The following is a 27,713-nucleotide window of genomic DNA, read 5'->3' as shown; positions in this document are numbered from 1 at the left end:
TCTGGGCAGAGAGCGTGCAATAATGCTTCATTAATGACCCCATTCCAAAGACTCCAATGGAACTAACATTCCAATGCGTGTGCTGTTACCAGACTGCGATAGCATAGACGTTGCTTATGTTGAAGAAATGCATCTCTGTCAGTGTGACATCACAAAAAGACAGTGAGGCAGAAACTGACTACTTTAAAAGATGAACTACCAGATCATCCTGGTCGTGTTTATGTAGTTTGGGAAGCATACACAACAATTACCGTCTGCTTGCTAAAAACGTAAAAAAAGACTGAATTATTTTCCACCGGATGAATATGTGCGGCGCCGGTGATGCTCAGAGCACAGTTGCTGAGTGCGTGTCTCTTCCAGTGTTTTATGCCCCCGTGCCCCCGTCTGTATTCACAGCAAGGTCACCACCAACGGAGTGGTATTTATAGCTTTTCAAATGTATCTACAAAGGGTCTCTGTGTGCAGAAAAAGCCAATGCTAAAAGCTCGGATTGAATACATATTAGATAGTTTGAGCCGTGGACTTTACACAATGTCTCTCAATCACGAAGCTGCGGCCGTCTCCTCGGACTGTGCCCCATTGTTGTGCTTTCTGCTGCTCGCCTTGGACGTGCTCGGCCAGCGGATAGTCTCAAAGGTTGCTACATATTATCTCACTGGCCTGCCAAATGAAACAGGAAATAGAATGTTTGACACCAGGACTGCTGTGTCACAACTGTGACAGCTCATCTGGAGGGCCTTACACTTTAGCACAGAGGCAGTGACACGGTGTGTTTGCCCAAGAGGGCTGGTGGACAGAGAGAAGCCGGTGCCTAATGAAAGCCAGGCCTGGCGCGGGCAGCATGCCATGGCATTTACAGTGAGCACATTTCTCACAGGCAACATGGCAGTGTGCTGAAGCAGCTGGAGAGAGCCCTGGAAAAAGTGTCATGCTGAGAGGTTTCCCCCACAAGAGCTGAGTCTGTCCTAAGACCCTGGTCCATTCGCAGGCGAGTGCGAGCCGAATGGGGAACGTCTGCGGATGTGTCCGAGAGCACAAGGAAGAACATCCCTTGGATCCCTCCAGGGCTCCCTTGAGCCCCACTAAACACTCGCCAAACAGAAAGTTTTTTAGAAAGAAGAAGAGAAAGAAGGCATTTGCTGGGGAGGTGGAAAGACAGAGCAGAGACCATGGAGTTCACAGTGAATCTGAGCTTTGGAGAAGGACCCTTGTTATGCAAGTCCCAGGAGATCGCTCAGACACCCAGAGTATTTCAGTGGAGAATCCAAGTGTCTCGGTGAGTGCCAGCGCCTCCTCAACCAATATCGTGGAAGATGCTTTGCACAGAAGGTCCAGCATTGATGCTGACCGGACAGAGCGGTGCACCTTGGATCACCAGAACCTTGGTGAGCCCGGAGATGAGGAGCCCGACAAAGAACGACAGGATGGGAGGTGTTCTGTATCCCAAAGATCTCAGGCACAGACTAAGAAATATGTCAGCTCGATTAGCAAGAGCGATGCCACATTCCAAGACAGAGAAGATTGTTTCTGCGTGAGACGGGCATTCAGCATGCCCTCTGCCTGCGATGCTCTGGAAAAGGCATCATCTTATGGGACAGGGATAGAGGCAACACCATGCAGACCACTTGATACTGGGAAGCCATGGGACATAGGAAGCTGCGAAAAACCACCTCATTGTACATATCCGGCAGCACCAAACCGTGCCTCGGGAAGAAAGCGATCACATTCTTACGCAACTGCTTTACATCTGCCATGCTTCGAGGGGGCATCCGGCCTTCCGTCCAAGCAAAAAGAGGTAAGTTGCATAATTTCTGCTTAAAATGCCACTACTTTTTTTCTTTTTCCTCTAAAAGAGATCTGTAAGAAGGCCTCTTTTGACAAGAGTGTGGTATGCTGAAAATGAAATTTTTGCTTTTCTTGGAAATTCTATTCAGACAGTATACTGACCGGTGTTACACACCAACATTTTTTGTGATTCTAACATATCTTTGCCATGCTTTGTAGTAATTGGCCTACGTTGGGCCCTGAGTAAGTTGGTGTTGGGCTCTGAGTGAGTATTCACTGTTGTCAGCCCAGAATGCCTGTGCTGTGTGTGCGCTGGACACTCCATCTCATCATGGTTAGGGTTAGGGATCACACACAAAACGAGGCTGTGAGTGACGAGTAATGTTTACACCTGAGAGCTCCTGCGGAGGTGGCCTCCCTTCCACGGAGGTCACTTTGGAGTCCTCTCAAAGTGCCACAGGGCTCCCCGCCTGAAGGAGGTATCCCAGGCCTCGCAGAGGAGCCGAGGATGCGCTGTTATGTTGGCTTTTGCTGGGCTGCAGGGGGTGGTCAGATCCAGAGGCGCAACTAGAGCCAAATTTCGGGGGGCTAAGAAATAATTTTGGGGGGGGCTGAATCTTTAAGCAATAGGCAGAGTGGAGCTGGTTTCGGGGGGCCGGGTTGAATCTTTACGCAATAGGCAGAGTGGAGCTGCAGGGGCTCTTAGAAGGGGGGAAACAACAGCAAGGCCTCATTAACATGCAAATGGTCTTTTAAAGACCTGTGAAGTGCTCGGGTGCAGCTGTGTGTGTGCCTGGGAAGCTGTCTCTTTTTGGGCTGCCACACACGATGGGGGGGGGGGGGGCTGAAGCCCTTTGAGTCCAATGGGTGTTGCGCGCCTGGTCAGATCTGATCCTACGCTACTCCAGGGCTTTAAGTGGGATGAGAAGACTGGGGGGTCTCTCAAAGGGGTATGGCCTATATAGTTAAGGGCATGGCTTAACAAGCATTGGCATAGCCAATAGGTCTCGCCTTTGGGACCTTATAAGTGTTTAGCCATGCAACAGTTGCATAACTAAGTACTTATAAGGTCCCAAAAGCGAGACATATTGGCTATGCCAAGCGGCCGCGAAACTGAAAGTAATCACGGTAAAGCGCGGCGCGCACGCCCGCGCACATGCACTGTAGCTCTAGGCTTGCCTGGTAGCACTTTTTGGAGCCCTCTCAATAAGTCTCGCCAGACCAACGCATGCGCTGGGTCAGGCGAGACCTAAAAACAAATAAGCTAAAAATCAGTGCTTATCATAGTGTGCCGCCCGAGTTGTATTTTGCTGTTTCTGTCATTGCATCCAGATATATGATCAATAAGTAACTTCATACCTACAACGAGGCAGGCAAATTGGCTTTGTTAATGTTTGTTAGTTGCATAAGATAAATAAGCAGCAACTATGGCTTGTATATAATACCGAAAAAGCTTTCACTTAAAGCTCTTGTGACACCACTACTATGTTGCTGCTCCTGAGTTTCAAAAAGAGAAGGGAAATCCAGAGAGAAAATTAGTCTCTTAAAAGAATTTCCCTTCCCCTACACGCTCACCTGGCATGATGTCATGCCGTGATTTCTCCACTGGTGAGAAGTGAGCAGCGTGAAGCACACGCACCCGAGGTGCGTGCTGTCACTGCAGTCGGGGGAAAAAACAAGAGCGCCTGTTCCAGAGCACAAAACAGAGCCCGATAGAGACCCATTTCGAGGCCCCCTTTAAAAAACTGCCCGTGCTCAGCACCGGTGAGACCCGGCTCGCTTAAAGCCCTGCGCTACTCCGTAGATCAAAAATATCAGATCTTTTCTTCAATTTCTGTAGTGCGACTGCTTGCTACCTAGATTACCATTGTTTGCCTGCATTGCTTTACCAGCCACTCACTTCGGGAGGTGAAGCACTTTCCAGAGGTCGTAGAATGAATCATCGGAGGGGTGGGGAGGTTGAGGACAAAAGCAGTGCAGTGTGGGAAGTAGGCGAGCAGTCCAGAGGTCAGGGGCTCGGCGCGGTTCTCTGAAAGCTGCAGGTGTTTCGAAGTCAGCTGAGGATGCGATAGGAGCGAGCTGACGTCACCCGCCCGTCCGCTGCTCTGGGCCTCAGTGCACGTGAAAAAGACCCACCTGTGAATTGCTCAGGGCAGCAGTGCACGTGAAAAAGATCCGCTATGAGGTGCTCTGGTCAGCAGTGCACGTGAAAAAGACCCGCCTGTGAAGTGCCCTGGACTACAGTGCTCGTGAAAAACACCCGCCTGTCAGCTGCTCTGGTTAGTGCACATGAAAAACCAAACACCCACACATGAGCTGCTCTGGGCCGCAGTGCACGTAAAAACACAAAACACTCGCCCGTGAGGTGCTGTGGGTCTTAGCTCACGTCACCCTCCTTCCCACCTTGAGCTGCTCTTGGCGGCAGTGCACGTGAACCCCACCTCCCACCTTGAGCTGCTCTGGGCAGCAGTGCACGTGAACCCCCCCCCTCCCACCTTGAGCTGCTCTGGGCAGCAGTGCACGTGAACCCCCCTCCCACCTTGAGCTGCTCTGGGCAGCAGTGCACGTTCCCCCCCCCCCCCCTCGAGCTGCTCTGGGCAGAAGTGCACGTGAACCCCCCCCTCGAGCTGCTCTGGGCAGCAGTGCACGTGAACCCCCCCCCCCCCTCCCGCCTTGAGCTGCTCTGGGCCTCAGTGCACGTGAAACCCCCTCCCACCTTGAGCTGCTCTGGGCAGTAGTGCACGTGAACCCCTCTCCCACCTTGAGCTGCTCTGGGCCGCAGTGCACGCGAACCCCTCTCCCACTTTGAGCTGCTCTGGGCCTCAGTGCACGTGAACCCCTCTCCCACCTTGAGCTGCTCTGGGAAGCAGTGCACGTGAACCCCCCTCCCACCTTGAGCTGCTCTGGGAAGCAGTGCACGTGAACCCCTCTCCCACCTTGAGCTGCTCTGGGCAGCAGTGCACGTGAACCCCCCTCCCACCTTCAGCTGCTCTGGGCAGCAGTGCACGTGAAGAATCCGACAGCCAAGATGACCTTCACGTCTGAAGCCGGGGGCCGCGGTACCAGACAAAACAGAATAGTCCGAGCCTTGTTTAAGATGACTGGAAAAAGGAGCGAGCTTGGCGGGCCGTGCGCGCGTCCTGGCACCGGTCCCCGCATACATCATTAGCCTCCATAAACATGGACTTATTCTGCAAGCGAGGACATGTGTGCATTTATATTTTTATCCAGGAAAAAGCACTAACCAAAGGGGCTAAGTTTGACTTTTTAAATCATTTTCTATGCAGCATTTGCAACGCAAATAACGATTGAAAATAAAAGTATACACAACAGCATAAACACAGCATTATTCACAACAGACCCCTCTGTCTGCAAACTAGAAGCAATTAGCTATTGCCACAGCGAGCTGTACCAAAAAAGGAGGGAACAGCGGCACTGAAAAAGGGCTACGAGTCCTGTGCCAGCAAGTCAAGGGGCCCCTTATTCCCAGGGGTGGGGGAGTAACGTTTTGCGTCCAAGACACTCTTCATGTGTGCAGCACACACTTGACCTTGAGTGAACGTCTGAAGCCCACAAGTTCTAAGCCCTGCACTCAGTGCCCTCTATGCACAAGCAGTGCAGGCCTGCTCCACACATGACACGCGTGCCTCATGCTCCGGTGCCAGTGTGTCATTATTTAGCCTGTTAGCTGCAGTTGCCCCGCATTTTATGCCCATCTTTCTACTGGCCTTCGATGACGTAATCGTTACCCATTGGACAGTAAATGGAAAGCATAAGCCAATCTCATGCCAGTCTTTGCAAAAGATGCTTTCGCTGATGGAAGCTACCTTTGATTTAACAAGAGCCCGGCCCGCTCTGTGACACTATCCCGCCGAGACACACTGCGCTCTCTTTTATTATTCACTGTCGTGTAATGTGGCCTTTTGGTTCCCAGTATCCGTTCGGGCCACTGGCCAGTTCCTCTGGATTCAGTATTAGAACTTCACTGGACCATGACCGACAGTGCATGCAGCGCAAACTACCGAAACGCGCACATTTGAAAGGACAGCGCCGGGCCGCCAGCGCTATTACACACGCCTGTTATTGAAGGGCAGATCTTAGCACCTCTCGAGCTGTAGCACCAGCTGGGGTCTGTCCTCCTCAACAGTTAGTTTGAGTTACAACGCTCCTTCAGAAACCGGACAACGCAGCGAGGTGGAACCAGGGGGGTTCTTTCTTCCATCGCCAGCTTCCTGCCTGCCCTCAACCTCTCACACTCCGCCGCCTCCCTTTGCCTTCAGACGGTTGTCTCTGAAGGTCAGAAATAAGCGGCCAGGATTCCTTTACTTGACAGAAAAAGTACAGAGACGGGTCTTGAAAGAAACAAGCAGTGTGCAAACTTTAGGCCTGGTCTTGGCGAGCTGATACAGTGGGTAATATTTATTTGAAGCATATGCCACAAGTATGAAAAGAAGAAAAAACATGTCGCAGCACAAATGTGGCGTTCATATGCTTGCATCACAGTAACACAATGGAAAAAGAAAAATATGTAAATATCTATTGAATTTAATTTGCATAATGCCGTAAGGGTGCCACCTACCCTGCATATGTTCTTATTACAGGTGTAGAAACCCTTTTTAGTTTAATGCACATCACAGGAAATTCCGGGTCGTATTGGCACATGAAAAATGTAGCACCGGCTTTGAATTATTGGAACTTAAAGACATAGTTTAAACAGACAAAGATGTCAAAAGATGATCAAGAGTGGGAAAAATAGCAAAGGCAAAGAAAAGAACTGGCCCACTAACCCTGGCAGTGAAAGGCACTTTTTTAGGTGGATGTGCACATGTGATCAGGCTATTGCTGTCACAGTTCAAGGGAGCCAGTGGTTGGAGTGGAAAACCAAAAGTACCATGCTTTGGTGGGTGGAAGCAAACTGTGAATAACAGTTGAACAAACCAAGGGATGTCGGTGGCTGGCCTGTGTATCTTTCATTTTAAATTTTTTTTGTTTACATGACACTGGCAAGGCGGCTAAAGCTGCCTCTACACTAGACCTAAAAACGCAGGTGGTCTTTCTTCTCAGTAGTGCTCTGATTCAAACCTAAAACAGTGCATTACCCGCTAGGAGAATGTCCTCTACCTATGTCTTACAGTGTAATGTGTTCCATCTCGAAAGACAGACACCCACTGCCTAAAAATGTTAACATTGATTTTCCTATTTGACTTGCCCCATAGAAACCTTTTCCCTTTATAATTTCATCTCCCTGTCGATCTGCTGATGGTATTTTTATTTTGTAGCTTTTTCTTTTTACAGACACATCCAAGATTAGCTGTAGGGAACAAGTCATAAGAGCCTATGTGGGATTGGAGCTGATGGTGGGAAGGTGAGAAACATACCGGAGGATTCTGGAGCTGATTTGCAGAGAGGAGGCCGAGAGAGAAGTGGACACTTGGGAGAAGGAGGCCACTGTCTCTGTGCCTTGTATCAGGTATAGGCAGGTGGCAGAGGTTCAAACGCACCTCCTGATACCTGCACCGTGCATGTAACACAGAAAATGCCGGTTCAATCCCTGAACCCAATTGAATTAAAGTCACCAGGGTATGCATAGAATATAGTGATTGACTGGAGCTGGTGGCTAAGTTATCAGGAGATGCTAGGCACCGTTTTTTTGCCCTAGATCTTTACCGGGCAGATCGAGATGGACTGTTCCCATGATAAATATGGTTGGACAGGTCTGTTTGCACAAGGCTGGCCTCTGTCTATAGTGGCACAGTGGATGAAAACAATGGATTGAATGCTACCCAGTGCAATCGGCAGTATTTTATACCAGTGGTTCTTAACCTTTTAACTTCTGTGGACCCCAAATAAATCTTTACTTGAACCCAGGGACCCCCACTGAGTCATTATGGGAAGCCAGGCACCTCAGCCTTAGTATTTGCAATGATTTAAACCACAAAACAATGCACAAAAAATACACAAATAAGCAGTCATAAAACAAATACATAAATTATTCAATATTTTATTTTCTTTGCAAACAAATATACACACTCTAAATTAAAATTTAATAAGAAGGTTGGAGTTCTACTAAATCCAATTGAAGCCACTCGTGATCGCCACTATATGCTGTTTGATGCATTTGCACTGCTCCTATGAATCAATCTGTGGATAATAACTTATTTTTTATCCTCAAATTTGAAATTCTTCAATTTTTACAGAAAATCTTACAATTTTCAATTGTAAATTTGTTTCTTTATTTATATACACTTTATTAATCTGTTAATAGTATTTAACATTCTTTGAGCAGTTGCGGACCTCCTTAGTAGACTTCGCGGACCTCCAGGGGTCCGTGGATCACAGGTTATGAACCACTATTTTAGTCGATTTAAGCATTCCTCCCAACACCTTCTGTGTGTTTTACATTTCATTTTAACACACACGATTAATACTTGATGTAAGGAGTATATTACACACATATCAAAAGCAAAGCAAGTATACTGTAAACAAGAAAATGCTGGATCTCTAAATTGAGCGTGCCATAGAGGAATATGTATATATCTCCGAAGCACACCAGAACAGTCCGACAATATTTTCAAAACCACATCTTATAATGCTTGTCTATTTCTAAATACCTCTATACATCTGGTTTATATCTGGCCTAACAAGAGAAGATCGTATGATTATTCTCAGGGTGTAATAGTACACAATCTCAGGAGAATAAATGGTTATGCCATGCAAAACAATCGAGAATGGCGATTCTCAGATTAATATGCATAGAGAATCAGGATTTCATTAAAGACATGACGGCTAACATTATGCATACTTTTTTGTTGCCACTTCAATCAGCTGCACCTTTAAAGAACTTCAGCTAACAAAAACAACTCAGAATTAGAACTTCACTCTTCATAAAAGTCACTGTAGCAGAACACTCTTCCTCTTTTAAATGCAAAACTGTGAAGAAAACAAACTTCTTCCTTCAATCCGAAACTTAAAATTTTCCAACTTCTTAAGACTGCACATTTGTAAGAAAAATAACATATATACTAACAACTTGTCCTCCCAAAAAATCTTATTTATAATGATGTCTACAATTTCAAACCTTACTTGATTCATTTAAAAAAACAAAAAAAACAATTTTTTTCTATTCCTAATGGATGAGGCAGGAGGGAGAATGTTAGCCTCTGTGTCTTTAATAAAATCCCGATTCTCTATGCAGTTAATCTGAGAATCGCCATTTCATTAATAGACCGGAGGCTACCATTATGCGTGGTGAAAGCCCTTCAACACCGCCTCAGACATGTGCTCTATTGGTCTACAATAATGTTCCCACATTTGACCAATCAGCTGCTTTCATAATATTTTGTAACTTGCCTCTAGAACAAAAGGCTTTACTTGCCATAGCACCTCTTACCGAATGGGCTTTATACCGTTCCATACTCACCCCTGCCTGGTCCATCTAGAAATTGGTCCATTACTTACCGCCTTAAATGGCTTCACATACGATATTAATAATTTATGTTCACTAACCCTTCTATTTTATAACACTCTAGACCAGAGGGCTTCAAACTTTTTAGCTCTGAGCCCCCCCCCCCCCTTAAGCAAAATGCTTTGAGGTCGGCCCCCCTCCAAAACGTTATGTATAGATTGAGGGAGCAGGAGGGACATGGCTATGTTAAGGGGCAGGCACCCCCCCCGCAAACAATCAATCACAGAGCTAAATAAACCATATTTACCATACTTGTGCCTCAGTAGGTTCTGGTACTCTAACAAAACAATGGCACTCCTAGGTATACCATTCAGAAAAAAATTCTAATACTCAAAGATTAAAGACCTAATTAGCCGCCACATGCAATTAATGCTGTCCACAGTGAGTCCCAAATATGTCCACCATATGTGTTTATGAGAAAATGTATCAATTCCCTTAGTGCACAATATCAGACACATGAAACACTCGATTCCCTGAACATAATAAAAAATTAGCAAAGTGTCCCCACTGAAACAGAACCACAAGGAAACGAAAACAACATCTTTTGACGTCTGCAACTTTAACCCCTTGCATGCCCGCCCCTTTCCCCGCCCAGTGCCGCGCTTTTTATTAGCGGGCGGAGTTCATGACGAGCTGGACTCGTCATGGGCACAGCGCCACCGCAGCCCATGACGAGTCCAGCTCGTCATGGGCACTGAAGGGGTTAACAAACAAACTAACAACATGGGGACATTGAAACTAACAATGTGGGGCCATTAAGGCCAGTAAACTATTAAAGATGAATTCTTGTAGTTGTTCCTTATGAGAAACACACATGTACAGGAGTATGCTTCATGGAAATCTATCTGCATTTTCCCCACATTCGCTCATTTATTCCCTTGTTGCTCTCCTAGTGTACATCTGACATACCTACCGACCGTCTACCATTTTAGATTTCCATAACCTCTTGCAATTTTTTATTTGCCTTTTCCATCCAAAGCATGTTCAATTCATCTTACTATTCTACCTCACACCTCATCTTTTTCCACCTAAACCTCTGTCCACCTTCCTCCTCTTCCTGTCATCATAGCCCTCCACCCCCAACTCCTTAACGCCCCAACTAATTCTAATAATATAGAATCACGTGCACTTTGTTCCTTAAACAATCACTCCACTACAGACTCAAAAAGTAAATAACAAACATTACAATTTATGATGCCAATAGTTTTAACTTTTTCAAATGCCAGACCTTTACTGTGAAAACACAAAACACTTACTTACATGGGTTCTCGTGTGTATGAAATGCGAACACCTGACAGAAACTCCCAGGCAGCAGCGCCCGCTTGCACATGGCTCCTCTCTGTATACAAATGACGCCAGTGATAATCCCCATTTGAGCTGTTTTGCTGTTTGAGTGGTGCATGAACCCTGTATCGAGGGGCTTCTGTATTCATTTCTGTATTCATAGCTTGACTGACATAGCTCAACATTCTTTCCCAACAGCTTGCAAGACCTGTCACTGCTATATGGTCCTCAACTGGAAATACAATGCATACAATGGTATGCATTACAGTGTTACCAGGGCAGATGCCTTTGACTGAACCACCACACACGCCTGCGATAAAATCTGTGCTCCTCAGAGCCATCGGGGATGACTTGATAAGTGGCGTGCGCTGCGTGCTCTGTGCCTCACGCTCACCAGATTTCTTTTTAGGCAACCTCCTTGATCCTGCCAGCCCATTTACTGACCCCTGCCCTCACTGTACTCTGGAATAAATGAAGACAGCCTGGAAATGCGGCAAATAAAGATCGCCACACTTCCAGGCCTTCTTCATTTACATGCATCTGCAGAGGTATTCGCGCCCCCCTGGGAACCCATCCACGCCCCCCCAGGGGGGCGCGCCCCACAGTTCGAAAACCTCTGCTCTAGACTCATATTCTCTCAAACAATTAACCACACATAACTTTGGACTTCCATCAAACTTTGGATAAAAAATTGACGTAGACATAGTCTTAGTCTTTTTCCAAATATAAAAAAATACTCCTTATGCACTAAACAACCTGTTATTGACCTCTAGACATTTAACATTCGACACTCGCTGGCAAGACACCAAACACAAAAGTGCCGCCATTTTAATTGAAAGGTTTTTAGTACTCAAATATTTGTTCATTGTCTCAGATAGAAATAGTTTCAAAATCACATTCACATCCCACAAAAATTCATACCTTGACCTCGAGGTCTCTTTAATCTCATGCTTTTAATAATCCTACAAACCAAAAGGTTACACCAGCTGATTTACCTCCAACCAAAACATGCGCCGTGGAAACCACAAATCTATAACAGTTTAGTGTCCTGTCGCTCAATCCCTTTTCAAAAAGTTCCACTTAGAAATTTACCACTTCTACCACAGAAGCCTCAATGGGATCCACACTCCGTCCCAAGCACCAATTTACCTAGATCTTCCATATACATTTGTATTTACGTCTTGCCCATGAGTCCTCGAGCAATTCAGTAGCCCCTCTCGAAAGGCCTTCTAATACTCCAGATCCCCTGACACCTTCCAAACAAGAAGGTTCAACACTCTGCTCAACACCAAAGGATGTTCCTCTCCTTCGTTCATCAGTAGACCATCCTCTGCCATGATCAACAATGGAATCTCGCAAGCCAATTCCAGAACAGCTGGTAACCATGACTGAGACACCCAAAAAGGAATGACCAGTACTAACTGACATATATCCTTCCTCACCTTAGGAAGAACCCTCTGAATCATTGTAAACGAAGGGAATGCATACCCTTTACATCTATCCATTTCTGTTGAAATGCATCTATTGCTGATGCATCTGAGTCTGGTAGCCAACTGTAATATTTGCGTATCTGAAAATTCAGTCTTGTTGTAAACAGATCCGCATCCAAAGGGCCCAAAATCTGATCTATCCTCTTGAAAACCCTCTGACCTAGCTTCCAGTCGCTGAAATCCTTCACGTCTTGAATGCCAATCTGCCTCCAAATGTATTACCCCTGGATGATATTACGCCCTGAAGCTTATCTTGTGTTCCAGACAGAATAAACAAAGCTCCTTCGCTATTTCCGATAGATTTTTGAACCTGCAACCTCTTAAGAAGTTTATGTAAGACACCGCCGACACATTGTCCATCTTCATCAAAACCGCCTGACCCTGTAAAATGTTTCTGAAACTCCTCAGGGCATATAAACATGCTGTTAATTCCAAACAATTTATATGATAACTCTTCTCTTCACCTGAGCATGCTCCACCTGTCTCCTGCTCTCCCAAACAATCACCCCAACCATTCAAACTTGCATCCACCTCCAGTACAAAGACTGGTATACAACCACAAATTTCTTTTCCATTCCAAGCCTCCAGATTGTGCATCCACCAATCCAGCTGGGATTTGCTTCCTGATTTTAAACAACTTTGTCTCCATACCATAAGCCTTGCCTCAATGCCTCTGACTTTACCATTTGCAAAGGTCAATAATGCAAAGGGCCTGGGTCGATGATGAAAACAATCCTAATTTTCTTGCCAAATCTTTCAGAGTCAAACTGTCTTTCTTTACAACACGAAAAACCTCCTTCTTTATCATTTTTATTTTCGTCTGTGGTAACAACAACAACTCCCCAATTGTGTCTATCCTGCATCCTAAGAAATCCATACTTTAGGATGGAGTCATAATGGATTTCTCCTTGTTTATGATAAATTCCAAACCTTTCAAAAGCTGAATCATATCCTTCAGTTGATATACTAGCTCTTCTACATCCTGCGCAATGAAAAGAATGTCGTTGAGATAAACAATCAATCTGTGACCTCTTTCTCTCAAAAATGGAACTACAGCACTCATCACCTTTGTAAAGCACCAAGGTGCTGATGAAAGACCAAAAGGAAGACATGTGAACTGAAGGAATCTCTGTTTACCTCCATTGGGGCTGTGAAATAGGCATCCTTCAGGTCTAATTTCACCAACCAGTCTTGACATTGAAGTATATCCCTTAGTAGATGGATTCCCTCCATCTTGAAATGCCTGTAAATTACATATTTGTTTAAAATTCTCAGATTTATAACCTGTCTCCATTCTTTGTCAATCTTTTCCACCAAAAAAACGTACTTACAAATCCCTTTAAGTGAGTTCCTACCATACAATTTGCTCCTTTTTCCATCTGCGTACTTATCTCTAAATCTACTATTTTAATTTGCTCCTGATTTAAACGTATTTCTTTTGGCTCCTTTACCTTACTTGGTACTTCCACAAATTCTATTTTGAAACCTTGATTCGTACTCATGATACATGGATCATTTGTTATACATTCCCATTCTTTTACATCATCTCCCAACCGTCTTTCTACTCTTTTTTGGGAAAAAACAAAAGAAATATCCGTACTCACCGCGGGTACCAGAGGTTGCCTGTCCTCTTCCCCGAACATTTCTTGATCTCGCAGACCATCTCCACTAGGGGAAGAATCCCATTGAACCCTAGAAGCCTCTTCCAGACCCTCTGTTGATGTAATTATATTAGGACCTTTGAAATCCTCAACCAGCATAAGGTCCTCGTCTGCTGGCCCTTCCAAAAACACCTCCAAAAACATTTCACATGTTATTCTGTGCCTTGTCTACCCACGTGAATGTGGCTACATGTTTTCCTAAACTTTTAACCATGCTATCTCCAAAGATTAAGCCTTTAGCATTTGTGCTGACCTCCTTATTAGCCATATCTCCTAACTTAGGATTTATTTTCATCAACACCAATTTCCTTCATTCTGCCAAAAGTCCACAATTTGTATTTCGTAAAAAATACCACAGCCCTTTCAATCCAACCTCGCAATAATTCTACACCCATCTGTTCGCCAATTATATCCGCCTCTTCTGCCATCTCCATAATCTTTGCCAGTGGCCCCAAAACATCTAGTAAATGATCCAGCCATTGCTTCAGTGATCTTTCCAGGCCCTTTCGTGAGTCTCTACTCATCTTAAACAGATAGGAAATGATATCTGGATCAAGAATGGGAGAATTTCAAACCTTATCCTCAATCTGGAGCCTTGAGCATTCTGCTTTTAAAATTTTTCTCTCCTCTCTCTCCAAGACTGCTTTCTAATCCACTGCTTTATGAATTTACTCATGTGATCCAACAGCCACCAATCTGCACTCCTTGGAGTGTTGTATGGGCTGACCATTTCTTCTCCCAATGGGTATTTTATTACAGCATTTACCGAAGTGAATGCATCAACCTTAAAGTCGTCGTTCAAATCATGATCTTGATTTGCATCTCAAACTTATTCATCATACATTTGACCCACTCCTTGCATGACATTGTCATCCAAATCTTTTTTCATCTCTTCCTGTGATATATCTTGTGTGTTGCTAAGGACACCTTTGCTCTGCGTGCCGCTTTGGACACCTACCTTTCTTATGGAGTTTAATCCATCTTTACTTCTCTTCTTGATATGCTTGGTCTTCCAAAGCTTCTTTCCCTTCTTACCATCTTTCCTACTCTCTTCTTCCTCCAATAAGGATCAAAATTCCTCACCTGAGGCACACTCCTTCCTTTTCCTGTCTAAAACCAGTTTCACCACCTCTCTCATAGAGGTTGTACCCTCACTTTGTATTAGCATTTTTAAGCTCGCTTCACTCACCTTTCTCTCCACCATGATCAACTCACTACTATTTCCTTCTGTGGACATTTCCTTAAAAAATTGCACAAATAACTCTCTTCTAATCTAATCTTACCAAACACATTTAAAACTCCTATATTCTCTTGAAGAATAAACTATTTAAACTTTTTTTCTATTTCTTTCTTTAATCTCCAGTCAGCTGCTACAACAACCAATTCAGAGACACCGAGCTCTCCCTGATGCCTCACCCCAATTTCTATCTATTTCTATAGAAGTTAGCCCAATCCAAGATGGCGCCAGTGATCTCGCGAGATCACAGGAACCAATCTCTGGGCATTTCACATTTTCCTTTCCACAAGTGGTTCCTAATGCCTGAATCCATCTCTCTATTTATTTGATTTCAAACTAAGCAAGCACCTATCTCGTGCAGTTCAGCCTCTCTGCCGCACGAGCTAGGCCCCAGCTGGATGACCGAAAATGTGCTGAATGTCTTACTCAGGAATGGCCCTCACATTCGCCCAAGCACTGCAGCATGCAACAGACCTCAACTGGTAAGAAAAAATAAACACAGCTAAAAATGGTCCCAATTCGCCGACTGCCGATACGAAAAAAAAAAGTCAGATGTTGAGCAATATAAATATACGCTACTAAAATATTAAACCAACAAGAAAGTGTAGAAAACAAACTGTCTCATCTAAATTCATTTTATTCATGCTTCCACAGAACAGTTGTCAGCTTCCATAAATTAGAAGCCCTTCTTACATTAACTCATCTCACAAACTTTCACTAAAGCTCTTTATGAACAAACAAAGCTCTCTTCTTAAAGTACAGTACAGATAAATTAAAGGAACTTATCTGATCAGAAGCGGCATTTAAAAGAGGAAGAGTGTTCTCTTATAGTGACTTTGATGAAGAGTGAAGTTCTAATTCTGGATTGTTTTTGTTTGCTGAAGTTCTTTAAAGGTGCTGCTGATTGAAGTGGCAATAAAAGAGTATGCATAATGGTAGCTCCAGTCTTGTAATGAAATTCAGCTGTTTATGTTGAGATGAGGTTCAGCAAAGAGGAGGGACTAAGGGGCTTTTTACCGAGGTCCAGCAAAGATGCTCTATACAATTATATTCAAAAAAGGATTTGCTGTTCCTCAACACGGTGATGCCTAGAAAATAAACAGACGGTACACCCACCACTACCATGGAGTATGATATGGCAGTATGGCGCTGTTTCGGGTAGAAGGATCAAGAGGGATCCCGCTCTGTCGGAACTAGGGTCCTCACACACCCAGCAAGCTAGGTGTCATGCTTCATCATTTGGACCTGCTCCTCGTCGGGTCGGCGCTGCAATACCCAACGGGCTCCCATAAAGGGGCTCTTTGTCGGAGATCCTCTGTTCCTTGCCGTATTATGAAGTGGGGGGGTGTGGCCCGTGAAGTGTAGATACATTGAAGTGTGTGATTTAAAACAAGTAGGATAATCCAAATAATATTTTTATTCGGGCTGATTATCCCCTTGACTAAAACCGTGTGGAGTGGCAGCTTTCCTGGCTACTAGGTTTAGTACAAGCTATGCTCATCTCCTACGGTCACCATGTTTCTTGCCTAGTGGTTCTAATAATCCGTGGCAATTCAGGAAGATTTATCAGGCTGTCTGCAACTCAAACACCAACATAGCCCACACGGGTGTATCTAACCCTCCTAAGATGGCTCACCACTGCTCTAACTCAGACCACTCGGAACAGCATTGGTGACGATGCGGACTTGACTCCTCCCACCCTCCAGTGCACGTGACACGGACGGTATTTGAGCTCACACGGGTGTCCCTTAGTACCGATCCTATGCCGGCATGGAGGGTAGGTGAGCCAGCTGATCCCCAAACGACGGAATGGTGAGTACACTAGCAGTCGGGTTTGGCGGCCTGTCCCCGCCCGTGACTGCTGGCAGGGTGGTGGGGACTATTTGAGTGCACTGACACCGGCAGTGCTGGTTCCCGTCAGTATGTAATTGCCAACTCCGGTGGCGCTGACCCTCCCGGGATGGGAGATGTGCGGTGAATCAGTGGGAGTGAGAGCGAGAGAGACACACCCCCGGGTCACTCGTATCACTTCACCGTTAGCCCCTCGGCCCGGGTCGGGCACTGTGTTGGCCGCATATTTGAACATGCCTGTGGTCGCTAGTGGCACATCACTGAGGGAGGTACTCTGTGGGGGATGTGTCGCTGCGCAGAGAACAACGGACTCCCTGATGTGTTTTTACTTGGGGGGCGCTTGCCGCCTATCTGCCGTGACACCTACCCCAGGGCTGTCACAGGGGTTCCTTGGGTGTCTCAGACTATATGGGAAATTGGTTGGTAGTGTGATTGGACACTCGCTGACCCCAACATCCTGGCCGGCATCAGCTGGCGCGTGGCCAATATCCTATGCTCCACTTGCTGAGGACTCACCTGCCTGCCTTCAACTTTCTCTCCCTCAGGACACCACCCTACCAGGTGTCCTATAGAATCGCCGCACACCAATTGAGGCGATATCCCCTACAATGGGAGGTGAGACCTTGTGATATGATACACCCTATAAGTTCCAACTTTAATATAATGACAAATGACTGGCCAATCTTGCGTCTTAGGGAGCTTGTTTCCGGTCCAGGGAAGGCATGGCTTGGCAGCCCGGGCTGGACTGTTCCCATGAGGCACAGGGTCAGACTGATTTGCATATGGCCATGTCTGAACTGGGGTGGTAGAGTGGGCCAAAGAACAGTGATGGATCAAACCCAGACCTGTTGACTGGGTGTGAGTGTAAGATTGGTTCTGATGCTCTGTCCATCACCACCCCCTTTTGTACTGCTTTGTTCGCCATAAGTTGGCAGGGTATGTTCAGACGTGAGTCCCTTGCTCACTTTGCCACTGGATTCAAGCAAGCCTGGCTGAAGACGGCTGAAATGCCAGAAACCGGTCCCAGGGAGCTTGTTTCCGGTCCAGGGAAGGCATGACTTGGCAGCTCGGGCTGGACTGTTCCCATGAGGCACAGGGTCTGACTGATTTGCATATGGCCATGTCTGAACTGGGGTGGTAGAGTGGGCCAAAGAACGGTGATGGATCAAACCCAGACCTGTTGACTGGGTGTGAGTGTAAGATTGGTTCTGATGCTCTGTCCATCACCACCCCCTTTTGTACTGCTTTGTTCGCCATAAGTTGGCAGGGTATGCTCAGACATGAGTCCCTTGCTCACTTTGCCACTGGATTCAAGCAAGCCTGGCTGAAGACGGCTGAAATGCCAGAAACCGGTCCTAGGGAGCTTGTTTCCGGTCCAGGGAAGGCATGGCTTGGCAGCTCGGGCTGGACTGTTCCTATGAGGCACAGGGTCAGACTGATTTGCATATGGCCATGTCTGAACTGGGGTGGTAGAGTGGGCCAAAGAACGGTGATGGATCAAACCCAGACCTGTTGACTAGGTGTGAGTGTAAGATTGGTTCTGATGCTCTGTCCATCACCACCCCCTTTTGTACTGCTTTCCAGCAAAAATGGTCAAAAAAACCATGAATACTCAACTCTGTAGGTTCCTCCAAGCAAATAACATACATGAGCCCACTCAATATGATTTAGGGCAGAACATAGTAAAGAGTCCTCCCTAATAAAATCTACTGAGAAAGTAAGGGAAGCACTGGACCAAGGAAATAACACAGCACTAATCATGCTGGACCTCTCAGCGGCCATCGATACGGTCTACCATGATGTTCTGATGAGCCACTTATCAGAGTGCAGGGTACAAGGCAATGCCTGGAACCTCCTAAAATCCTTTCTTACTGGAAGAATTCAAAGTGTGGACCTAGATAAAGCCCGTTCTAAACCTTTCTCCCTACCGTGTGGTGTACCACAGGGTTCGTCCCTTATTCTCACGCTTTTTAATGTCTATGTGACACCTCAAATAGTGATGTCACTACGTCCTGGACAAGAGGCTGAGAAAGGGAAAAAGTTCCACGATTGCATGAACGAGGTTAGGTTGTGGATGACCACGAACTGTTTGAAGCTGAATTCCAGCAAAACGAAGGTCCTTATTTTTGGCAATAATGCCAACTTTTGGACGCCAGACTGGTGGGCGAAAGAACTTGGGACTTTCCCTGAGTCAACCAGGAAGGTGAAAAAGCTGAGAGTCATAGTCGATAATAAAATGACCTTCGGGGATTAGGTAAATGCGGTTGTCTCAGCCAGTTTCCACCTTATATGAATGATAAGGAAAATAACGTCATTTGTAATGGCAGACAGCATCAGGGTAGTGATATCATCTCTAATCCTATCATGAGTGGACTACTGCAACAGTCTATACCTAAACATCCAAAAGAAACACCTAAACAGGCTTCAACTCGTGCGAAATGCGGCAGGCAGACTACTGACCGGGATGCCAAAGTTAATCTCGGTCAAAAAAAAATAAGACAGCTACACTGGCTCCCAGTTAAACAACGGATCCAATTCAAAACCCTACGCACGGTCTTCAAGGCTCTCCAAGGAGTAGGCCCGGACCACCTGAAATGGTATTTCAAATGGTACATCCCCAGGAGAGCCCTCTGCTCTGCCGGAGCAAAAGAGGTGGTCATACCCCATTTAAAAAAGCTAACTGGGGGGAGAGAAGTTTCATCACATGTTTCGCTAGGGCCTGGAATGAGCTTCCTTTCCACCTCAGGAACACCGCAATTGTTGGGATAGACTTTACAAGCTGATTTTCTCCCTCCTCAAAGGACTGGCAGTTATCAAAGATCTTCTGCAAATCTTTTTGAGCTTTAATTTTCCCTGTGTATATCTGTGTGCCTTCAGGGAGGTTCTAGGAGCAGGTAGCCTGGTGGTCGAGTCATTGATATGTCAATGACCAAATGGGCTCCTCTTAACATTTCCTGCAGAAGTTCAGTCACGGAGCAGGGTGATTATCTTCCAAATCTGAAAGATGACACTTTAGTTTCATCTCTTTCTGCAAGTAGCAGTAAAGTAACAGTTGGTGCTCATATTCTTCTCTCAACTCTCATATTGTGTCCTTCCCTGGTATAGCAGGATGTTCAGCTTATCCGTTTTTTTGCATGACTATTGAGAGGCTATGTCTACTAAGGTTGGAGTCTTCCACTATGGTATATATTGCATGGCAATAAAGTAGGAGGTTGGAGTTCCACTCTCAAATCTAAGGTTCTTCGGGTTCACCAAGAATGACTTTGTAGAGAGAAGATGGCCAACAGCACTTGATCTCGTGCCTTTCCAGCTGCCATGCCCATGACCCCACAACATCTGGCACCCTGTACCGCCAACAGATCCCAACAATATGCTCGATGGATGCTCAAATCAAAGGACTCTAAGAGGCTTTACCTTAAAGCTATTGTTCTGTGGCTGTGAATGAGAAGTAGCAGCAAATGCTTATTCTCCTCTCCCTCTTTTGTACAGCCCTGCTGTGCCAAAGCCACACGAGGTGGTGAACCATAGCTCCAGAAGATAGATTATCCTGGAAGCACTGGTGGGTGATTGGGCTATAGGAGTTAGCACTACTGGAAGGCGATGTGTGACCTGGAGCCTGCCAGCATGTCGAAAACCATGAGGAGCCACAGACTGCGAGATACACTGAAGGCTTGAGTAGTCTGCCTGAGCGACAGAACACGCAACTGAGAGAGGAGGTTCCTTTGCTTTGATTCTGGCTTGGGGTAGTGCTGAGACCCCTTCCAAGGTGCTTGTTGAGTGAGGGGGCACCGACCCCCATCTGTATCTGACTTTAGGTGCAAGGCAATGTAGCCACATGAGATTTGGACACTTGGAAGGAGGCCTGGTGATCCTTGGTGGGTGCTATCTGGTCATAGTAGTTCCAGCAATAGTACAAGGGTAAAGTGTAATGAAAATGTTTAGGGGTGGGTAATAATGCAGGGGAACATATTAATTGCTGCCTTTCTATTTAGTGAATATACATGTTTATTATTGATTTGTGGTAGTTGGATCCCAGTTTGGATCTGGAATTTCATTAGCTTACAAAGTTGAATGGGTTGTTATAGTGACAGCCACTGAGAATATTTTGTTGGCAGTTAGCTTTAAACTCACATGGGTAAAGTGATGGATGGAAGAGAAGGGGTCAGGGACTTTTCTTTACACAATTTGGGTGCATAATTTGGTTGAGAGCTGTACTGCTCTTTTTGGATCAGTGTGGTAAAGGCCTCTGTAGTAGTTATTAGGGTTGGACATAAGAATGTCATATGATGGGATGATGTGGAACTCAACTCCACCACAAATTGTATTCCCATGTAATGGCTTATATGCTAAAATCAAATGTGGCTTTGTCTCACATGTTCTCATTAAGTGTAAGGCTAGCTAGTATTACTAGAAGAAACACATTTACAAGGTAATGAGTGCCAGTTTATTGAAAGTGCAATTACAAGCTTTTAATGCATGCTGGCTACATGAGGTGTTCTGTGGCGTGGCAGTCTATGCTCACAGATATATCCTTTTTGAAATGTTGAAACCTTGACTATATCCTGACAGTAAATACATCACAGTTAGTGGCCAATAAGGCCAGTATGAAATCACTGTGTTGTGCATTTATACCTTCCCAAGAGTAGGGCACTGGCTAACTGAAGTACCACGCTCCACCATGCTGAATGGAGAGGATTTTAATCATGTCATGGATCTGAGACTAGATATGCTCAGGAGGAGTTCTAAGGGTGAAATGGTGAACACAGACCAGGACCGCTTTGTGACAGCAGCAGGTTTGAATGACATTTAGAGGCAGATTCATCAGGACACAGGCAGTATTCTCTATTTTCAGATGTGCAAGCCTCACATTCCTGGATAGGCTAATTCTTCTGCTCTCTGATATTGATCCATCAATAACTGGCATTGAGTTCCTGGATAGTGGGATCTCACATCACTCCGTGTTATTACTGACCATGGAGGTTGAACTTAAGAAGGTGGAGGGTCTTTGTTAGCTTAATGCCTGGGAACACAGGGCACAGGAAGAGCTGGATCATAAAAAATAAAAAAACAACCATTCAACATTCAATATTTTCAGGAGATCGAGGGCTCAGTAGAGTCCCAGGTCATTGTGTGGGAGTTGCACAAAATGCTACTGAGGGGTCAGACTTTGTCAGTGATCAGTCACAAGCGTGACCAGGGTACCCAGAAATTTAAGAATATGAAGGAGATTGTCACTTCAAATCTGTGCAATCCCCAGACAAGTGATCCATATAATTTGATCATAAATGTGATAGGCTGTGGAATGAATGCAGGGAATTTGTCACTGATCTCGCTAAGCAGCATGTTTTCAATGGTAGAATATGATATATCAACATGGTAATAAGGCAGGTAAAATGATGGCATGGTTGAACAAAAGGCAGGAAGCCAATTGATGGACTGTTCTAATTTGGGAATCAATAGGGATAAAGACCGATGATGAAATCGGTAAATGTGCTGAATTTTATGAATACTGCTTCCAGAGGGTATCTAGTGGTGCTGATGTTTGAGACCTTCTGTCCTCTGTATTTATTCCTCCCTCCTTCAGATATCAGCTATTGATCACAAGAGTCTTGGAGAAAAAGACCCATATAGCTATGGATCAGATGACTTTCGTGCAGAGCTTTACAAAGCACTGGAGAATGAGTTAAGCCCAAAACTATTGAACTATTGAATGTGCTTGAGAGTGCTGTGACTGAGGACTGTATGTCTTTAGAAATGAAGAATTATTATTATGCTCCTCCATAAGCCAGTCATATGTTCTAATACACCGACCTGTATCTTTGATGAATATGGAAATCAAAATCTTGTTGAGCATATTTGCTGATAGGCTACTTCTCATGTGAGCTAGTTATTCATCTCGACCAACCAGGATTTTTGCCTGGCAAATCTATGTAACCTTGCCTACCTATTTGCATTTATGAGTCTGCTTATCTGTGGACTTCTTGGCAGTGTGGTTGCCTGATGCTGAGAAAGTGAATGACGATTTCACAGGGTGGCACTTCTTGCTCAGAGTACTCCATGCACTGGCAGGGGGGGGGGGGCATTTTTTGGGCTTGGATCTGTTTTCTTTATCCAAAGTGAACAGCTTCCTTGGGGTTAAATTGGTGGTTGTCCAAAGCATTCAGCTTTGAGTGTGATTCACAAGGTATCTATTTTTGGCCTTTCTATTTGCTCTTGAAATGGAAGCAATTACAGGGAGGACTCTCTATACATGGACTTTCATTCGCAATCTAACAAAGAAGTTTGTATCTCGCTATATGTGGAGGGCATTTCCCTATACATGAGGAATCACCATCCTGAGGGCCTTAATATATTTGGGGAATTTGGCTCACATTCAAGCTTCAGCATGTGTAGGAGCAATTGGATACCTGTTCTGAAGCTTCAAGAAAAATTCAGACTTCCTGACTCTGAGCGATGTAGATATTTTTGTGCTTGTTATACTTTGAGCTGTCAAGGTTTGAACTGGGATGATATACAAGGCAGTTCTTCCCTGGAACCACGGATTTTAATAGATGATTAACCAAAAAAGGCTGTATCATACCTTTATACCAGTATTGTAAGTCATACACTAGACACCTTGAGAGTCATGTAGGTGGGGTATCTGGGAGAGATGAAAGACTGGGAGGAAACACTTCCCATGCAAGGAAGGTAGATATACCGTCTAATTTGAAACTGATACAACTCAATATTACATAGAGTCTACCACCATAGAGCTAAACTGTTCAGGATGGGGCTGGTCAAGTCACTGTTACGTACTAAATGTGAACACAAAATAGGTTCATATCTTCTTAAAGTGTGGAGGTGCAATGCTGTCAAAGAATTGTACTGCATGCATGCATGGGACCGAAACCGCCCTCGTTGCAGTTACAGAAGAGGCAAGGAAGATCATGGATCAAGGAGGCTCTGTAGCCATCATCCTCCTCGACCTAAGTGCCGCCTTCGACACTGTAAACCATCACATCTTACTGCAACGACTCGCAAACCCATTCTTTTCTGTCAGACCGTTCCTTTCGGGTCTTTGAAGGCGAAACCATCTCCCCTAGTAAGCCTCACGGCCGCGGAGTACCGCAGGGCTCTTCTTGAGCCCTACGCTCTTCAATATATATATGAGCCCCCAAGCTGAGATTGTCCATCCTTTTGAAATAAAAATCATCACCTATGCGGACGATACTCAGCTAGTGGTGGCTCTCAACCAACTACACACCGCGCCCAACCACCTGAGGGACTGTTTGGAAGCAGTGTCCTCATGGATGACAGCGTCTTGTCTCAAACTGAATGGAGACAAGACCGAGCTGATGCTCCTAGGTAACTCCCCTAATCCTACCATCGATCCCCTGTGGCCTACCTGCCTTGGACCCGCCCCCACAACCAAGGATACAATTAAGAGCCTAGGCATCTGGCTGGATAAATCCCTTAACTTTAACTGCCAAGCAGCCAAACTTTCAGCGACATGCTTTGGTCTGCTCAGGCTTATTCGGAAAATCCTTCCCTTATTACCCTTCCAGGCAAGGCAGATTATGATCCAAAGTCTCATTCTGTCGCGCCTGGACTTCGGGAATGCCCTTTACCTGGGGGGCCCTCAGGTCACTCTACGCAAGCTCCAGGTCATCCAAAATTGTGCAGCACGAACCCTCCTCCAGATCCCTCGTTGACTCTCTATCAAATCCAGACTTAAGAATCTACATTGGCTTCCAGTGAGGGAAATAATTGAATTTAAGAGCCTGTGCATCGTTCACCGAGCCTTCTGGAAAACGGGCACCATCATTAACCAATCACTGATTACCCCCTACCTACCGAACAGACAGCTCAGATCAACTTCCTCCTTTCTTATCACTGTCCCCAGGATTAAAAGAGTCAGATGTGGGGGCCGCTCATTCTCCTATAACTCGGCCAAGCTCTGGAACGCCCTCCCCCTCCATCTTCGATCAGAGCCCAACCTGCTCTCCTTCCGCAGACAGCTAAAAACCCTGCTTTTTAATAAATCAGACTAGTGTCTAAATTCTAATCCACACGTCTGTCCATTAGCGCTAGGACGCCTCAGGGTAACTATCGCGCTCAATAAATCCTCTTTTCATTTCATTTCACTGAATAGATAGCAGTTTTGGACACACATTCAGAACTAAGTCCACATCTTGCTTTCCTTAGGGCGTTGTGTTACAATCAAATCATGGTCTAACCAGATGTAGGAAGATGTTTTGTGTTCTGGGTTTAATGTTTGCAAGAAGAAAAAGGGGTAATTCATTGCCCCCAGTGTTAATGAACGACATTGAGGAATGGGCTGGTGCATATTTCATGAAAAAGTATCTATGAAAGATGAGTACCCCCCATTAGGCGCCCCACATTCATATTTCACTGAGTCTTGCATTACATTCTTCTAACAAAATATAGACATATTTAAGGACACTGTAATGCTATTCAAAAGTTGCACTCTCAAGTGATTCATTAACATTTACCACATAAAGAGGGATAAGTGAAAGCAATATCCGTGTGTTTGTGACCATAAAAAGTAAGAATGATTCAGTTACCAGGACTAGAATAGCTTCCCTTCATCCGAAAGACAAGCCTGTCTAACTTTATACTCCTGGCTATTTTCTAAATAGATCTTTTTGTAATCCTGATAAACCTAGTGTCCTAGTTTTATATTGAACTAATGGAGATCAATAACATCACATATATTCTCTTTTGCATGTACTCATTTTGTCGATTTCTGATAGAATGTTTATAACCACATTTATAGAGGTCCTCGTCTGGCTTGCAGACCGACGACGTGATCTGGACTGTCCACTCAAGCGTGTAACTCACTCAGACACTCAAATTGTCATCTATGGATTCTGAGGCAGCCATGCTCCTCATTCTGAGATTGCCAGACAGAGTAAACAGCCTGGTCTTGGTATTGTGCTAAAATATCAATATACATGGAACAAAATTATCCCAAACTGAACTCTGGCATTGAATGGAGAAGTTTTGTTCTTTCTTACAGCGGTGAAATACAGTACAACTCAGTTATATTAAGGGATTGCATGCCTTCCATATGCCACTGAAGAGGTCTTAGAAATGTAACAATGTGTTAACTTTCTGTAAAAAAAACATAGTGGAACCACTTTCCGTGAAACATTTTCAAATATCCTTCATTATAAAGAAGAGTAGAAGTCGATGCCTAAGTCTGAAAATTACTTATTAAAAAAAAGTAAGTATTTTAATTGTCATTTTTAAGTGAAGTATTTTTTCAGAAAGCAATTATCAATTTTTGGGAGAAAATAGTTTTGTTAACAAGGTTGTCTATCTATGTAAATTTAACATAGTACTTTATTTTAATCATCCTCACATTTTTAATGGCTGTCAGTTCAATAACTCTGAGCAGGTGTCGGTAGTTACATTACCTAAGGGTATCTGCAGCTTCCAAATATAGTTTGAAAACTTTTGGCTTCAGCCCATGGGACAAGGTTTTCACTTGCAGGAATTACCGTCAAAGTAATGCACGTTAAATAAAAAATATCTCATAAAAAACAGTTACCGAAGACCCTTGAATGCAGTAAAAGATCCCAGTATAATTGTGTGTAATTTATGCTTTTTTCCTAGTTTGCATTCAGTGTTCTAGAAGAATACATTTCTCCTCTGTTGCACTTTAAAGCTCAATTCAAATAGTTGCGTTTTTGGGTTAGATCATTTACCAATGTGTCCATTCCTATGTTTGGCAAGCGGATGTAAATCAAATTATTTGCTGTAATATTCAAATGCCCTCCATCTAGTAATGATTGCCTAAGGTGAAAATGGAACGGTGCACATTAGTTCTGTGGGAGGAGTTTGATCTCTTGTTAATTGGTTGAGAGTAATATTAGGACTATGCTTGTTTATCCACGGAATAGACAGATCCAATCACGCGCTTTAGATGTCCACAAAGAAGATTTATATGAGGAAAATTTTCAGATAATTAATTTCCAGGAACTTAATCATGTTATAACTTTACAAACTGTGCGACTCAGATAAATCATGTGATATATCTGTTATATAGCTAGTAATAGTAAGAGCCTAGAAGTGAGATTTCTATAAACTTAACACTCTAGAAGTAGGTCCAAATATTGCAAAGCCCAGTGTTCCTTATTGGGTTTCGACTCACACTCCCAGTACCCTTGTTCTAATTTCCTGCACATAGTAGAAGATATTAAAGCATTTTTGATGTGGGACTTCAAGTTAGTGAAGACTTTATTGCTTTATGGATTTATCAATAAGAGTTGTGAGATTAGATTTTAAATGTTTCTTATCCTCCCACCCTACATCAGCCATCTATATGTGAGCTGTACAAACCGTGGGACCTTGAATGACCTTTTAGTTGTATGTTCTTTGTTAAAAAATATATATAATATTTTATGATGTAAGTTTTACAAAGTGCATTATAAAGTTTGTGTCTGTGAGATGCTGATGAAGTGAGGTCCTTCTTGAGCTTATTGTTGGGTTGTTTTACTTTAAGAGACTCTGCTGTTCAAGTTTTAAGTTCATCGTACTTTTTGTTCTATTGTGGCCTGTGGAGTAGGACATTTGCAGCAAGAGCATCAGGTCCAGATTGTACTTTACCCTGGTGGACTATTCACTGTGGCTGATCCTTGGTGGACTATTCACTGTGGCTGAACCCTGGTGGACTGTTCACTGTGGCTGAATGTTCCTTGATTTAGTTTGTGAATGAAGGTTTGCGAGGGAATGCTATTCCAGTTCTCTTGCTACATATAATGGAGTTCAATTGCAAGAGATGAGAACATATCTTGGAGAAACATGGTATACGTCTCATAGGAACGGCTCTCTATTTTCCAAGTATCAAAGATTAGTTAAAGTGCAGCACTTGTACCTGGCAAACCAAACAAACGCTGCATGGTTGTTCAGTTAAGATGTCTGTCAGTTGCTTGATG

The 27,713-nt window shown here is 44.5% G+C and overlaps 1 protein-coding gene across 14 annotated transcripts in view; it reads left to right on the top strand.

Moving 5' to 3' along the window:
- DST (dystonin) overlaps positions 1–27,713 on the top strand; it is a 1,436,897-nt gene that overhangs the window by 480,506 nt on the left and 928,678 nt on the right. For 12 of the 14 annotated variants that reach the window (XM_085610884.1, XM_085610882.1, XM_085610879.1 and 9 more), the window contains exon 1: positions 675–1,795. The exons of the other annotated variants lie outside the window; for them this stretch is intronic. In XM_085610884.1, coding sequence (XP_085467010.1) covers positions 1,004–1,795 — 792 coding nt within the window. In that variant the 5' untranslated portion in view covers positions 675–1,003. Of the gene's footprint in view, positions 1–674; positions 1,796–27,713 lie in introns of those variants that run through there. 14 annotated transcript variants of the gene reach the window in all.

The sequence above is a fragment of the Triturus cristatus genome, chromosome 6, assembly GCF_964204655.1.
Source record: "Triturus cristatus chromosome 6, aTriCri1.1, whole genome shotgun sequence".
Lineage (NCBI taxonomy): Eukaryota > Metazoa > Chordata > Amphibia > Caudata > Salamandridae > Triturus > Triturus cristatus.
This window is presented reverse-complemented; position numbering and strand designations above follow the sequence as displayed.